The following is a 14,395-nucleotide window of genomic DNA, read 5'->3' on the forward strand; positions in this document are numbered from 1 at the left end:
AGTAGATTTTTGTTGTTGCACATTGTTTAGTCCATCTAAAGGACATTACGTTTTAGCAGTATTTGGTTGTGTGTGTTTTCCAGTATTACATCGTGAAGGTCAATTTGGTAATTAAAAAATTTAAAGTAATCTCTGTTTGAAGTTGAAATTAGCTACGCGGTCTCCTTTAGGTTTAATCTCAGTGTTCAGGAATGGGGTTACTTTCATTATTGTGCGATAGAGTACCATTTCTAGTAGCAAATAAAACACAGTGAAGAAGTTAACATTCAGACCTCCACAGAATTTTTAGTGGCGGATACAACTTTAACCTTTGCAGTGTTTTCATCCTTTTCCTGGGGGCCCCGCCCTGCACGTTTTAGATGTTTCCCTGCCCCAACACGAGGCCCCCGGGACCAGGATTGAAGAAAACTGACCCAAACCATGATCTTTGAATCTTTAAACATCCTGAAGAAAATGTTTTGAGTTATTTGCTGAACAAATGTAGCTAGAATTTCAAGGAATAGCATTATTATGTTTGACATAAAACTTGAATTCTGCACTAACCTTAACTCTGTTGGTCACATTTTTGCCCAGTTTCAAACTTATTAATCTTGCTCTGACACAAAACTTGTTTAGGGAATCATTTATCAGGACAGGAATAAAAAAAGATGGATGCTTTTTAAAGTTTTATTAAAGCTGCCATTGCCAACAGCAGCAATATTACTGTCAATGTTCCTCGGTGTGTGTGAGCCTCCTGCTGCCTGCCTTGGCCACAGTGATGAGGATGATGAGGAAGAAGCACACGGTCCAGACGGCTGCTACAGGCAACACCACCGCCGTCAGCATGCCTGAAACAAAGGCCAAACACATAATCATGGTATTCGCATTCAATACAAGGGAAAACTATCGCTTCCAACAGTGATAGAGAAACAGGAGCTTACTGGATTGAGGTCTGTCGGGCATTTCGATCCTGATGGGTCCGTACGAAAGGAGGCCCTGGGCGGGGTATGCTCTCACTGCTTCTCTCTTACTGATTGAATTACAGTTCTGTACATAACATGAAAGTCAAGACAATAAGACAATTCATCTTATAAAAGATATGGGTAAGTAGGTATTTTGTTCACTTTCATTGTATTTTCTTGGGTTACTGCTAAAATAAGTAATAACTTTAATGCCCAGAAAACACAGTTTTCTCATACTGTCCAGTGCAGCAGCACTGTATTCCCCCTTTGTCTGAAATGCTCTATTTTAGCTCCTGTCTCTTTAAGCCCCCACCCTCCTGAATACCCAGTCTGCTCTAATTGGTCAGCTCACTCATGCCTGAGCCAGTACCACTTACAAAAAACAGAGCAGCTGTGCAGAATGAATTGTAAAGTGCCAAACTAGCTGCTAGGTATAAATTGTGCAAACGTGTGACACAGTGATGTATTGTGATGTCATAAAGTCACAGAATTAAAGGCGGGACTACTGACAAGGTTTTTCAGGAGTAGCTTTTTTTGTGGGAGAGAGGAGGTTTTGTTTGTTGGGACTTGATGGAGAAAAAGGCCAAACACCTATATAAAACACTGAAGGTGTGTGTGTGTGTGTGTGTGTGTGTGTGTGTGTGTGTGTGTGTGTCTGTGTGTCTGTGTGTGTGTGTGTAAGTGTGTAAAGGCATAATAGGTCTCCTTTAAGACCAACATATAATCAAATATGAGACCTAATCTCATTAGCTTTTTAAGACTATCAAGTATGGCAGTAAGATGAGCTCACCGGCGTGCAGGACTGGTGGTCGTCTGGCTCACACAGCTGCACAGTGCAGTGCAGATAGAGGTGGTTAGGCTCTGCTGTGAAGCGAAACATTTCAAAGCTGTAGCGAATGGTGGAACTTTCTCCGTTACGGCCAGACTGTCCTGCGCTCACATTAAGAAAAGAAACAGTTTGGTCCTTCACACACCTGGATAAAGAGATTAAAATGAGGAATAGGAATGAAAAGAGTGGAGATTAAATCTAAAAAAGGACAAAACTATCGAGATAACGAGAGCAGTTCTGACCCGTTCTGAAGCAGAGTGTGAGACGATACGTCCGTAGTGTTCGGCTGAGAGGTCTGCGTGGCCCAACACTCATTAATGCGGAGCAGGAAGAAATCTGCTGGCTCTGTGACCGTCACCTCCACATACACCTGGACACATTTTCAACAAGCTATTTTTTTAACTTTTTTTTACAGTGTTTGACAAGATACAAACCAAAGTACTAATTTCATCCATATTTGGTGAAACCCGTCAATGAATGTTGGCCTACCATGTTTCGGAGTTCAATGGTGGGGGCAGTACTGTAGGCTTCGGTGTAGGATCGATCTGTGTACAACATCATCTGTATCTCTGCCTCAAGGTCATCCACACGCATCACAGTCTCGCTGTCCATGAACACAGAAGAGCCAAGAGCACATTTTAAACACCATTTAAAGCAGCAATTTCAATCCGTACTAAATACTAAATGTTTTCAGATTGCAGCATACAGTAAAATTCAAGTGTCAGGAGGCCTAAAGGGTTTAGGAAAAACCCCTCAAAAGAAACTCATTTGGGAATCCTTGTCATAGAAACCAGTACATTTTTTACATACATTACATGAAATGCTGTTAAAATACAGGTGATATTCTTTAAGTATCTAGGCCAGTGCTTACCTGGAAAAGGGGACGACTGGGAAAGGCAAGCTGACTCTCCTGATGTATGGAAAGACGCATGTGTAGTCCAGCCTAATGACTGGATTTCTGATGATGTTTCCAGTAACCTGAGGGTCTGACAGTAGACTCAGGGAGTATTTGATGTGGGTAAAGTTTTTCTAATGAAGGGGGGAAAAAAACAAAACACTGTTGACAAGGATAGCTGTTAAAATGTCTGTCCCTTTCTGCACTGAACAACAGTAACAGGTTTGTGCTGGGCCTTTCAAGTACATAGTGCTCCTCTTGTACCTCCAGTGGCTTGCCTCCACATGTTAGGTATCGGTCTTTAGATGTTCTGGAAACGTAGTACGGCACACCGCTGAAGACCGCTCTCTGAGCACGGCATGATTTGTTGGGCAAGTGTAGGGACTCCAGCGGCACATGGTGATACTTGAAGAAATCTTCTAGCACTGTAATTGCTATGTAGTTTCTGTCGCACACAACTTTGATGTCTGCATCTGTAAAGAACAAAAAAAATAAGCAAGCACTGGAACTGAACCGACACTCGAGTTTTAGCTGATAACATACACATGAACCCTTTAGACCTCAAAAATAGGGATGAGTACTTGGAACCAAAGCTGGGAGTGGGGGTCCTCCCCAAGAACAATCTAAGTTTCAGTCTTTGTTTCCTGCATTCTGGGGATTTTTAAAGAATGAACACTGAAACAGCATGTTCATATTAAATACTTTTGATTGTATTCATCATTTATTTATTTTTTGCCCCTGCCCTTTACAGTCTGTGCACGCCACTTCCCTCTGTAAACTTGAGGATTTCTTTCTCTTCTCCAACTGTTTGTCTGTTTGTCACTCACTGAGGAGGATGAGGCACAACTAATAAAAAATAACCCTGATGATGTCATCATGGTTACGTATCATCTTATTTCTTGGGTTGGGGGATTAAAGTGTACAGTATGACAGAAAGCCTATGTTACAAACTGAGGGCAAGAACTTTTAAAAATGTGAACATTGAGGTTCAAATAAAACAATGCTACTGGTTGAATTATGGGAAGTGTAGGATGTACAGTAATGTTTCTGGAGCCTGAAAAAAATCACATATCTGGACGCATCAATTTTGACCATTCAATTAGATGAATGGTGATTCACAACCCTTATTGTGACAGATAAATACTTAAAAACAACAGGCAGAGTGAATTATAAGAGATAAAAAGATAATACTGAATGAAAAATGTGCCTACTTTTGTCACATTGGTCACCATAATATCCCATGGTACACTTGCAGCTCCTGTGGTGTTTAGCCAGGAGACATGTTGTGCTGTTAGTGCAGTGCTCCACACTGCAGATTCCTACAGTGAAGAAATGACTCGTAAAACTTCAAAAAGCCACAACGTGTAACATTTTTATACCAAGTGGACATCTTTACCCTCAACACGGTGCCATGAGAAGCCCAGGAGAAGCAGGACGACGCTCAGCTGGTTTGAAGAATGAACATTTTTACTTAAACTGTTGTTACAACAAGTCTTCATATATTTATTTACAGCCTAGCCTAGCTCACGGACCTATGACCTAGCTAGGCTACATCTTCAGTTTAGCCTGGCCTCTCTGAACTACCGGGGCTGTCTCACATTAAGGATAAATAATGCTCTTTAAATCTTTATCCACACCCACCTTGAAGTCGATTAAGTTCATTGCTGCACTTGTTTTACGTCAAACAACAACATATAAATGTAGTTATAATTGTATTTTCAGTCAGACAGGATGCTCTCCTCTGTTGTCGTCGTTTTCAACACCTGCTGCTTTGATTATGAACACCTGTCGTCTGGGCCCGTGTTGACCATTTTCTCCAAGAGGACTTTTAAGGTCATTTATATGGTTTATATAAAAGTTTATTTTTTATATCAACCAACAGTTAATGGTTTTTATTGGTGAATTTAAACTATTTCAGCTATATACGAAAAACTATTGTAAAAGTCATCACATTGACACTGTGCAGTACGATTAAATGGGAGGACATTGAATGTCTCTAATACAGCCTTTACTGAATTGATGACAGTGGTGAGTTCACTGACCTTTTTTCCCCCCCCAATCCTCTCACCTAAATGTTTTCTTTCTTTTTTGTTAAACTTTTATTGAAAAGAGAATAGTTTACAAAGAATTCAGGTAAATTAAACAGCGACATAAGGACACCAAACAAGGAGAATACAAATAAATATATGTATAAAACATAAGATGAAAAGATGACGATTAAAAAGAGAAAAAAGAAGTAAGGAGGCAGACAGATGGGTAAAATATACAGATCAATATAGACATCATCAGACGGAGGTTTCAGGGTGAAAGGTTTCACGTATTCATAATTAAATGTAATATATTAATTTAAGGGATTGAAGTTGTGAGTTTGGTTCTGAAAGAAAAAGTGAATGTTTGGGAAGTGATCTAGAGAATTTCTGTTAGTGAATAAAAATGTTGCATTCAGAATGATGAAGGTGCCATGTTGCCATGTTACATCACTAGGTTTTACTTAGAATAAAAAATAAAATGTCATGGGGTCTCCACCAGGTGTCACTATTGTCAACACAAAGGGCATTCAGTGCTTTTGAAAGTTTACTCCATCACCACTTAACAGTATGTGAATCAGCACTACAGTCAAACCTGAGTACCAGGAATTGTGAAGCTTACATCGACAAATCAATACCCAACCTGATTGGAAAATATCTAAGATGACTCCTTTTGGATCGCACATCAAATAAAGAAAGATTTTGGTATAAAAGAAAAAAAGAAATCAGATTTTCAGTGTCAGCAGGTCAAAACAGTGGGATGCTCTGCCATAATGCGTCTGTGGTAGGAATCTAGTGTCTCAAGGGAAAGTCATAAATGGGTCACTGCGTTTCCTACGGTGAGAACTCGGCACACCCGCAGGCCGGACCCCATATTCTCAGACGATTGGGTGCAGACCATCTGTTTGTGATGGGAGAAATCACAGCCAGAACGAGTTGTTGATGAGGGAGGCTCCATGATTGATGGGGCAGGTTTGCAGCACTTCATCTCTGGTGGCAGATCAGATTGCCTGAGAATATAATGAATGTTGTAAATGTTTCTTTTCTGTCTATGATGCCTCCTCTCTCAAGTCAGCAGCCTCCTTATATGATGGTTGTTCATGGTAAAAAATTAAAATGGTCTAAATGTTAACAACAGGGTGTCTGTAGTTAACCTGAACAAATGCATCACCTACAGGATAACAGTTTAACAATAACAGTTTTTCAATGATCTCCTTGACTGAATAAATTATTTCACAAAAAATAATTTATAAATTTAATGAAAAGTCAAACTACAGAGCATTTTAGGCTTGTATGAAAGCTCTACACTGTACCAAGGTTAACATGTTGGCTGATATAAATTGGACTTTAAGCACCATTTAAATGGCATCTCAACGTTTGTTGCACTGAAAGCATTAATATGTGAGGATGGGATCTGAAAGGCAACAGCCTCAAGGACACTGCAGTGCACAAACCATCCAACCGCAGTCCTCCTACACTGGACAGCATCGCAATGCGTATCTTGTATAGATGATGATTTTAACATGAATCTACATTGGCCTTTAGAGACAATTATTCAGATCATCAAAACTGGGACTTAGCTGTTTTTCCTATAGAAGGAAGTACATTCAGATATGATGTTCTACTAATGAGAAGAGTCACAAATCATGGTTTCTCTCTGTTTTTACAAAGTATTTGTTTCGCACAGTCTTTTAACAATGTCTTTTAACAAAGACAGGAAGTTTAGTGAACTTAAAGGTCCAGAATTTAGTATTTAGGAATCTGTCACTACCTGATGTGAGTAGCTGCCTGATCTGAGTATGCACAAACGTGTTACGTATGTTCAGTTGAAATGAATTGAATTGAATTGAAATCAATTCAATTCAATTCAATTCAGTGGGGCCATATTGACAGGGGAATTATAGGAATATTGCAGAGGCATAGAAGTACAATTTGTCCAGATATTTTATCAGCACACAATATATGAAGATAGAAGAATATGCTTTGCTATAACAGGCAACCAGGCACCACCATCCAAAATAATAATTCGCAAATATAATCATAATAATAAACTAATTTTACAAGATTTGTTTTTACTGCGGGTCGGGTATTAACAGGATCTATTAATTATGAATAAAATATTCATAATAATAGGTTTTATTAGCATATAATCCCCTGAAACGTTCTGTTTACGTTACCCCTTTTATACCTACAGAGGGGCAGGTCGTCCTTGACAGAATCCGCCATGTTTCTACCACAGCCCTGAATGGAGAAAACTAAACAGACTGTAGAGGGGGCCTTTCGTGTTTTCAACAATGCCAGATGCACTAAAACCTACACACTAGACCTTTAAGAGAGATCATTTTTATCAAGCATTTAAAATGCATGTAACATGACAACATAATGATATGTTAGAGCCTGATGGTTGCTCCACCGTACTGGATGTTGCAGTTGTTATATTTCGTACCAGTCAGCTCTAGATTAGAATTTAAAATGCAATATTTCAATTTGCTTAAAATCTACCGTCTGTTTGAAAGCATCCCATTATTGACAACAAATGCATGTGGTGAAGAGGGTCTCTGTTCATACACCCCACATGGAGACTCCACTATCTGTGGATTTAGTGGATTAGCATATCAAACAGTTAAATCAAACAATCGAAACCTCAAGACACATTTTTTTGGCCTTGCTCTTACCCAGTGAGTTTTACTTTACTGATCGTGAAGTTCAATTTCTTTTGATGCCTAAGTGTTTCTCTTTGAAATTAAAATAAGATGTACATTATTATTTCACTGTGCTGCTACAACCTCAAGTTCACACAACCAAACAACAGAACAAATCTAAAGAGCAAATATTGGTAATATTATTTATTAACAGAGAAAGCGTAAGAAAGATTTTAGAAGTCTGTAGAGGCAGGTTTATAAAATGCATCAGTGTTTACACTGTAAATGTTTGCTTGAACAGGAAAAATGCATTTAATTCAGTCTACATACAGTGTGTGGAGGTGACATCTGAGTAAACTTACATGAGTCCAAATCATGAAATGGGGGAGGGAATGAAATTGATGTTATGAAAGGATGGAAAACCATAAAGTCATCACAGAACAGATTCACATTCATGTTAAATACAATTCTTGCATCATGTCCCTCAGCAGCATCATGATCTTGTTTTTTGTCTCGTCGGCAGTGGTGCGGTGCCACCCTGGTGTTGTGAAATAGCCGGGTAATAGGAGGTGTCTGTCATCGGCCTGATTCACAACACCAGCTGCAGCACACACACCTGAGAGGAACGTCTTCTGTTGCTCGATGTATTAAAACACACAAACACAAAAAACCAATAGAGATGTAAAGACAGATAATATCATTTACTAAAGCCTGCAGACTTGCTCACCAAATTGTGAGTGGTCTATTAGCATCTGATTTTATCTAATCTGATATAATTTATATGCCAGGTGATTCTCAGATCGCCAGGCATATTATTTAGTGTTGGAGAGCAGTTGTGTGTCTCTGCTCCCAACACTGGGTAGGAGTACAACAGCATGGATCCCATAGTACTTGGCTCAGCTCTGTCCGTGGCCGTGGATGAACCCAACATCTCTGCAGTTATGTGGAGCAGCCAAGACAGAATGAGCCTCCATCTGTGTTCTCTCAGGCCAGACTGAAGGACAGAGAGTGTGGGCCACAAATTTAGCAGAGGGGATGGTGGGTGATCGTTGCTGAAGATTTGCATGTGCTCGGCGGCAAGCAAACCTCAGCTGAAGTCAGTTTTTTGCCGCTAAAACAAGATTTTCTCTCACTCCTTTAAACAGCAAATGGCGAAATAGGATTAGGATGAATAGGATTTTAACAAGAGGAATGTGTTGTAGTTTAGGTTGAAAAAACATCTCCCTTCCGTTACCCAAGAAATCAACCCTCTGATACAGACAGAAATATCCCTCCAGTCCTGTAGTCGGGTGCAAGCCAACCGACCATCTGCCAGGGGACAAGACGTGTCACAGATACTGCACTACAGCCTGTGGAAACAACATGGCTACTTCCTGGATCAGTAGTAGTAGACAGTAATTTGTCCATTTTAAACCAAGGGGAATTGAAATATCTAAAACTGACCATCCTCAATTACATTTCATCAAGACAATATTGACAGTTTGCTGCGTGCACTATATTGAACCCGATGTTCCAGCTAGCCTGCAGCTTCTCTTTAAAAAATGATATGCCCAGTGGCTCACTCCTCTGATCTAACAATTAAACTGCTCACTGTCCCTGTGCACATGTTTATGAATAATCAAACAGTTTTTTTTTTCAAACCAGCTGTACTCTCATTATTGTGTCAGTTGTGATTTGATTATCATTTCACATCATAAATTAAGACAGACATTATGGGGGACAGTGTTGCTGTAAAGTTCAAATCTATTAGTTCATATGATGTATTGGAAGGTATGACCAAGTCAAAATGTAACACCTTGTTATGAGAGCATTCATAAGAAGCTCACTCTGAGGACTCCAGTGTGAAGCAGCACATCATCCTTCTAGTTCGTTAATGACTAATAAGTTCAAAGGGTGGAATACCTTTAACCAACAATGCAACAACCTGGACTGAAAAAACAAGCTCGAAAAGCTGCAGGAAAATGTGATTAAAAGTAAAACTGACGCTATCACTTTCCAAATTAAAATTGGAAATTGACAGAACATTGAACTGAAGTTTCATAGCAGATGGAGGCCTGCTGTGTTGTCCTGTCACTTTTGTCTTATAATTAAAATCAAAGGATCTGCACATGCAACAATAACCATGAAAACATAATGGATTTTTTAAAGTGAGGCTAAATGAAAAAGTAATGAACATTAAATGATTCAAAATAAAAAGACAACTGAAAAGTAAACTTATTTTTTTATTCCAAATCATCAAAGATACAAATATGAAACAACAAAATGGAGAAAAAACAAAACAGAACAAAAACAACAGACTGACAATGAAGGGAAACTCAAATGTATGAGGATGTATCTGTTAACGCAATGATGAACGTATTCTATACACAACAAAACAGTAAGTGTGTGAGAATATGACTGTGTGTGTGTGTGTGTGTGTGTGTGTGTGTGTGTGTGTGTGCTGGCGTCTCAGTTCATTAGTAATTCCATCTGCACCAGTCTTGCGTTAGTATCCCCGGCCATGTTGTAGGGAATCATACCAGCGAAGGTGATGAGGGCTCTGGCCTGGCTGCGGAGTTGCTGTTCAAAGAAGGAGAAGAAGACGTGTACAGCATTTACATTTGTTGCAGTGTTTTTAATATTCTTAGTTAAATAAAATCAAACCACTACAACTGAATTGTAATGTGTGTAATCAGCATGTGTGATATTATGATTTAAGCTTATAACACATATACTTATATCAGTGTCCTGTATGTTTGCCAAAAAAATTGCAGCGAATAATGTGAAAAATGTGTCACATTACATGTTTTCTCCTTCATATTACACTGTCAAGCTAATTTTTCAGTTTAACATCGCGCATTTTATACAAATTATGCGTACAATTCTTGAATAACTAAACTGAAGTGATCTTTATCAAAATTCTTTGTTATGCAATGTCAGGGTTAGAGGTTACATTGCGAGTAACTCAAAAAAAGTATCACTATAGGTATCATGACATTCCAGTAGCTATTGTTCTGTAAATCACTTCTCACCATGTCTCTGTCTTCTATGGTCCTCTGCGGTCGCCCTGGTGTCCCTGCTGGTGCCCCCTTCAGGCGTTTGTGCTGGGTGAACAGGATGTTCATGGTTGCCAACAGCACTTCAGATAGGTTGTGGCGCACCTGGGGACACAGAGGAGATTTACTACATCTACACTTTTAGAAAGATTTCAAGAATAACACCTCGTACATTGAGATAGAGTGAAAGCCCCCTCTGAGTGTTCAGATCTTAATCTTACCTCATCACTGAAGTTTCTGAAAGCAGCCACTCTCTCCTCCACGCTGTCCTGACTAAGAGGAAGAAGCTTCAAACGCTCCATCACCTGATAGAGAAACACAGAGGGACGACATTAACAGAGGAGCTTCACTCCAAAAAAGTAATTGTATTTTCACAAAATATGACTTTCTATAGATTTATTCTTGACGAGTCAAGGACATTTAAATTACTGCACTACACGTACAACACTGCGGAACAATTTCACACATCACCCCTGTCTCTATTATCAGAGCTGTACTCACATCGTAGGCTCTGTCAACGTGACCTGCATGATACTCATCAAAGAATGTTGTCAGGTCTAACAGCAGGTAGAAAGTACTATCGACTGACTTCTCTCCTGCTATGCCATGAGAGCGATACCTGCAGTGGGAAAAGGAAATGATTCGGTTTAAAGCATTTATATGATGCTTGTGATTAGATTTTAAATTGTGCATGGTTTGTGTGCGTGTGTGTGTGTCCTTACCTCTCAGCAATAGCCACTGCAGTGTTTTTTAGCCTCTCCTTGTTGGACTGAGGAGCGCTGGCCTGGGCAATGACTGGACTTAAAAGCCTGTTCATCAACTCCAACACCTTATCTGGGTTCTACACAGACAAATAGATATGAAGAGGCAGAAAACTGAATACCAACAGCTTTGCACAAATACCGTAATGAAATAAATGCATGTAATGAAATATGGATGCAGAGATCACTAAGGAAAGGGTTGCTCACCTTGGCAAGCTCATAGAGTTTGACTGCCTCCTCAAACAGGCCTTTGTTCTCTGCTTCAAGAGCCACTTTACTTATGATAGCTCTGGTGTCCCCGGCAAACTTGTCTATGACTCCAGGCTAAAGGTAGGAGAAAGAGAGGGGATCAGAGTGAGACTTGTGCAGTTGAGCAGTTGTGATGGGAGAGCAAAGGGTGACTATCAAAACATGAGCAATGTCAAGCGATGTGAGGAACCCTGGTTTAAGTTCCCAGGTTTGATTTCAGCTGAAGATGCCATCCCCGTCACTGTCTCCTCATGTTTCCTGTCTGTATCTCTACTGTTAAATATCACATAAGAGCTAAAAGCTAAATAAGTTAAAGAAAATCCAGACACCTGAGTTCTCATTATCAATGAAAATTAATCTGCTGTATATAAGGCCTGAACGATTAGAAAGTTAAAACTAACATCACTTTGATGTCCAGAAATGGTCGTGGAAATTCTGCATTACCAAAGCAGTAATAATGTGTACCTTTAGGCTCCAAAGGCCAACAAAAAACACCAATTAAACAAACAAAAAAGTAGCACTGCTACATTTAATCTTACGTAAAGTAGCAGCACCAGAATGGCCTGTGTGAAATTTTTGGCTAATCAAAACCTCTCAGGGGCTGGCCTAAATTGCTCTTGCTTGATTACAGACTCTTTTCAGATTTCTCTTATCAGATGATTTTGCAATTATGCTTTATTCTCTCCTTAGAACTTTAATTCTTACACACCCATCACAGCACAGAGACCTGTATTACCAATATTCTTCTGATTCTGACCAAATGTGAATGCTGGTATTGTAAAACTGGGTTGGACTTCCCAGTCAGGTTCTGATTAGTTTCAAGTCTGAACTACATGCCCTTTGGTATGAGCACACAGAAAGGTCTCCTGTACAGTATATTTCTTGTAGGAAATGATGTTTGAGTTGACAGCTAACTGCTGTGTGTTGTGTAGTGTAATGTAGTGTAGTGTTGTACATAACAATCTTGTACTGTAATATGTAATCCCCTCAAATAGTCAGTATGTAAAGCAAGATAAACCTTGAATGCAATATATTAATTAAACGTGTCATTAGCTCGGTAGTTAATAAAGTGCAGTGCAACCCACAGTCGGATTCTGACAACACAGTTAGCACAGTGGGTGGGATGAAACATACAGTGATGAGAATGTGAGGGGGATAAAAGACCCTCAAACATCACATCGTTCAGAGTGCTGCAGGCACTGTAAAAATTGTCAAGAAACTTTGGAAGCAAAGGCAACAATGAAGAAGAGTAAAGAGCTTTTTGATACATGACAGTGGAACAATGTCAAAACATGTAGAAGATGTTTCTGTCCTTGTCTGACTGACTGAAACTCCCACATAGACCAAAAAAACGAGTGACAGAAGAAAAATGTAAAGCAGAGAAGGAAGAAGAGAGGCATGGCAAGAGAGCAGGTGAGAGGCAAAAGCGTGTAACAGAAACACAACAAGCACAGAGGAGATAAGAGGGGGAGATCAAAGACACAATCTTCCCACCTTCCTACTGCCGTCCTTCTCTAATCTCCCCAGCAGCATGTCGAACTGGAAAAGAGACAAAAAACCATCCTCAAAAAACATGTTAAGGATACACTGTAATAGCAGTGGAGTAGGTACACCGGTATTGCATGTCATGCAAACCAGGATGACAGCCCTAAAATAGATCCTTCATTATGAAATCATCATATTCAGTTTTATCTTTCTTTTGTGGTGATGTTTAACTACATTGTATTATATAATGAACTCTGTTAAGGCATTGTATATGTATTGTATTTCTGTATAAATGTGGGTCACTCACCTCTCGACTCTCAATAACCAGTTCACTGACACAACGCATGAACATGTTTTCTCCCTGGCTGTCTTTCTCATTGCTGCATTAAAAACAAACAGTGGGAATTAAAGACGGATGCATTATGGTGAATATCACTTAATATTAACAATAGCTGAATCTGAATCATCATATTTCTCACACATGCTCCTATCTGTATTACCGTTTGAATGTACTTACCGTAGGAAGTAGAAGTACTGCAGGGCTTCCCGAGGGTCAGTTGACTCAAACTTGCGAGTGTACAACATGAGCAGACGGATAAAGTTAAGACGACGCACCATGGGAGGGTCACCAGGCTCCTGACTCACTACAGAGAACAGATGAAGACATTTTGTTACACTAATTTTTTTTTTTTTTTAAGTGTCTGCACCAAACTATAAAATTATCAGACTCACAGAGTTGAGCGCTTTGGCCAGACGACTTCAGCAACAGCCGTAGCTCGTACAGGACCAACGCCACGTGCACAGCATGACTCCGAAGTCTCTCGACACGAAACAGGAACGCCACCGCTGCCTCAAACTGAGCTGTCAGGAACAACACCTGGAAATACAGGAAGGGCTGCTGACTCGCAGAGAAGTGGGACTCTCCTGTGGGGAAGAAAGGGAGAGAGGGTAATGGTTAAAAATGTCTATTAACACTTAAGGTTTTGAAGTATTTTGATATAACTTAAAGGTCCCTTATTATGCTAATTTTTAGGTTAATTCTTTTATTTTCGATGTCGACTTGAAAATGCTTGAATGCTTTAATGTTCAAAATAACATTTTGTTCTAGTGCCTGTCCCTTCAAGGCCCCCATTCAAGAAAAGCCCAGCTCGCCCTGATCGGTCAGCACTCACAGACCTGAGCAGGCACCACCCACCATGTTTTCATATCAGCTCTGCCAGTGTCTTTTCAAACATGGCTTGGCTGGGGGCATGGCTGAAGGCTAAAACATTATAGAAGTCGTGATGGCTTGTTGAAAAGCACGGAATCTGAATATGGACTATTTTAATACTTACACAGTATTTATATAGTACCTAGACTTGGTTTCTTTAAAGAAAAAAGACATGGAAATCTCACTTTCAACAACATGAGACCTTTAAACCTGCATGTAATGTCAAGAGGAAAGAAGTAACACCTCTAGTGTCAGATGTGTTCCCACACATTTCACTTGTGAGAGTCATTTGAGACTCTGATGTCCCATCTTGCTCCTCTT

The 14,395-nt window shown here is 39.7% G+C and overlaps 2 protein-coding genes across 2 annotated transcripts in view; both read right to left on the reverse strand.

Moving 5' to 3' along the window:
* Nucleotides 1-652: 652 nt before the first annotated feature.
* On the reverse strand, nt 653-4,462 carry zpd (zona pellucida glycoprotein d). The gene is made up of 10 exons (XM_084363295.1): nt 4,307-4,462; nt 4,062-4,110; nt 3,877-3,984; nt 2,930-3,138; nt 2,642-2,799; nt 2,260-2,374; nt 2,013-2,140; nt 1,732-1,915; nt 921-1,026; nt 653-827 (listed from the first exon to the last, which is right to left on the reverse strand). The coding sequence occupies exons 1-10, from the start codon at nt 4,325-4,327 to the stop codon at nt 706-708; spliced, it is 1,200 nt and encodes a 399-aa protein (XP_084219421.1). The 5' UTR covers nt 4,328-4,462; the 3' UTR covers nt 653-705.
* A 3,061-nt stretch (nt 4,463-7,523) lies between these two features.
* The window catches only part of nup93 (nucleoporin 93), a 31,300-nt gene continuing 24,428 nt past the window's right edge, over nt 7,524-14,395 (reverse strand). Inside the window, exons 13-22 of the mRNA XM_084365005.1 lie at nt 13,597-13,788; nt 13,382-13,508; nt 13,172-13,244; nt 12,874-12,918; nt 11,338-11,454; nt 11,092-11,210; nt 10,871-10,988; nt 10,591-10,674; nt 10,346-10,474; nt 7,524-9,893 (exon numbers count right to left, since the gene is read on the reverse strand). Coding sequence (XP_084221131.1) covers nt 9,783-9,893; nt 10,346-10,474; nt 10,591-10,674; nt 10,871-10,988; nt 11,092-11,210; nt 11,338-11,454; nt 12,874-12,918; nt 13,172-13,244; nt 13,382-13,508; nt 13,597-13,788 — 1,115 coding nt within the window. The 3' untranslated portion in view covers nt 7,524-9,782. The remainder of the gene's footprint in view (nt 9,894-10,345; nt 10,475-10,590; nt 10,675-10,870; nt 10,989-11,091; nt 11,211-11,337; nt 11,455-12,873; nt 12,919-13,171; nt 13,245-13,381; nt 13,509-13,596; nt 13,789-14,395) is intronic.

The sequence above is a fragment of the Pagrus pagrus genome (genome assembly GCF_965226575.1).
Source record: "Pagrus pagrus genome assembly, chromosome: 10".
Lineage (NCBI taxonomy): Eukaryota > Metazoa > Chordata > Actinopteri > Spariformes > Sparidae > Pagrus > Pagrus pagrus.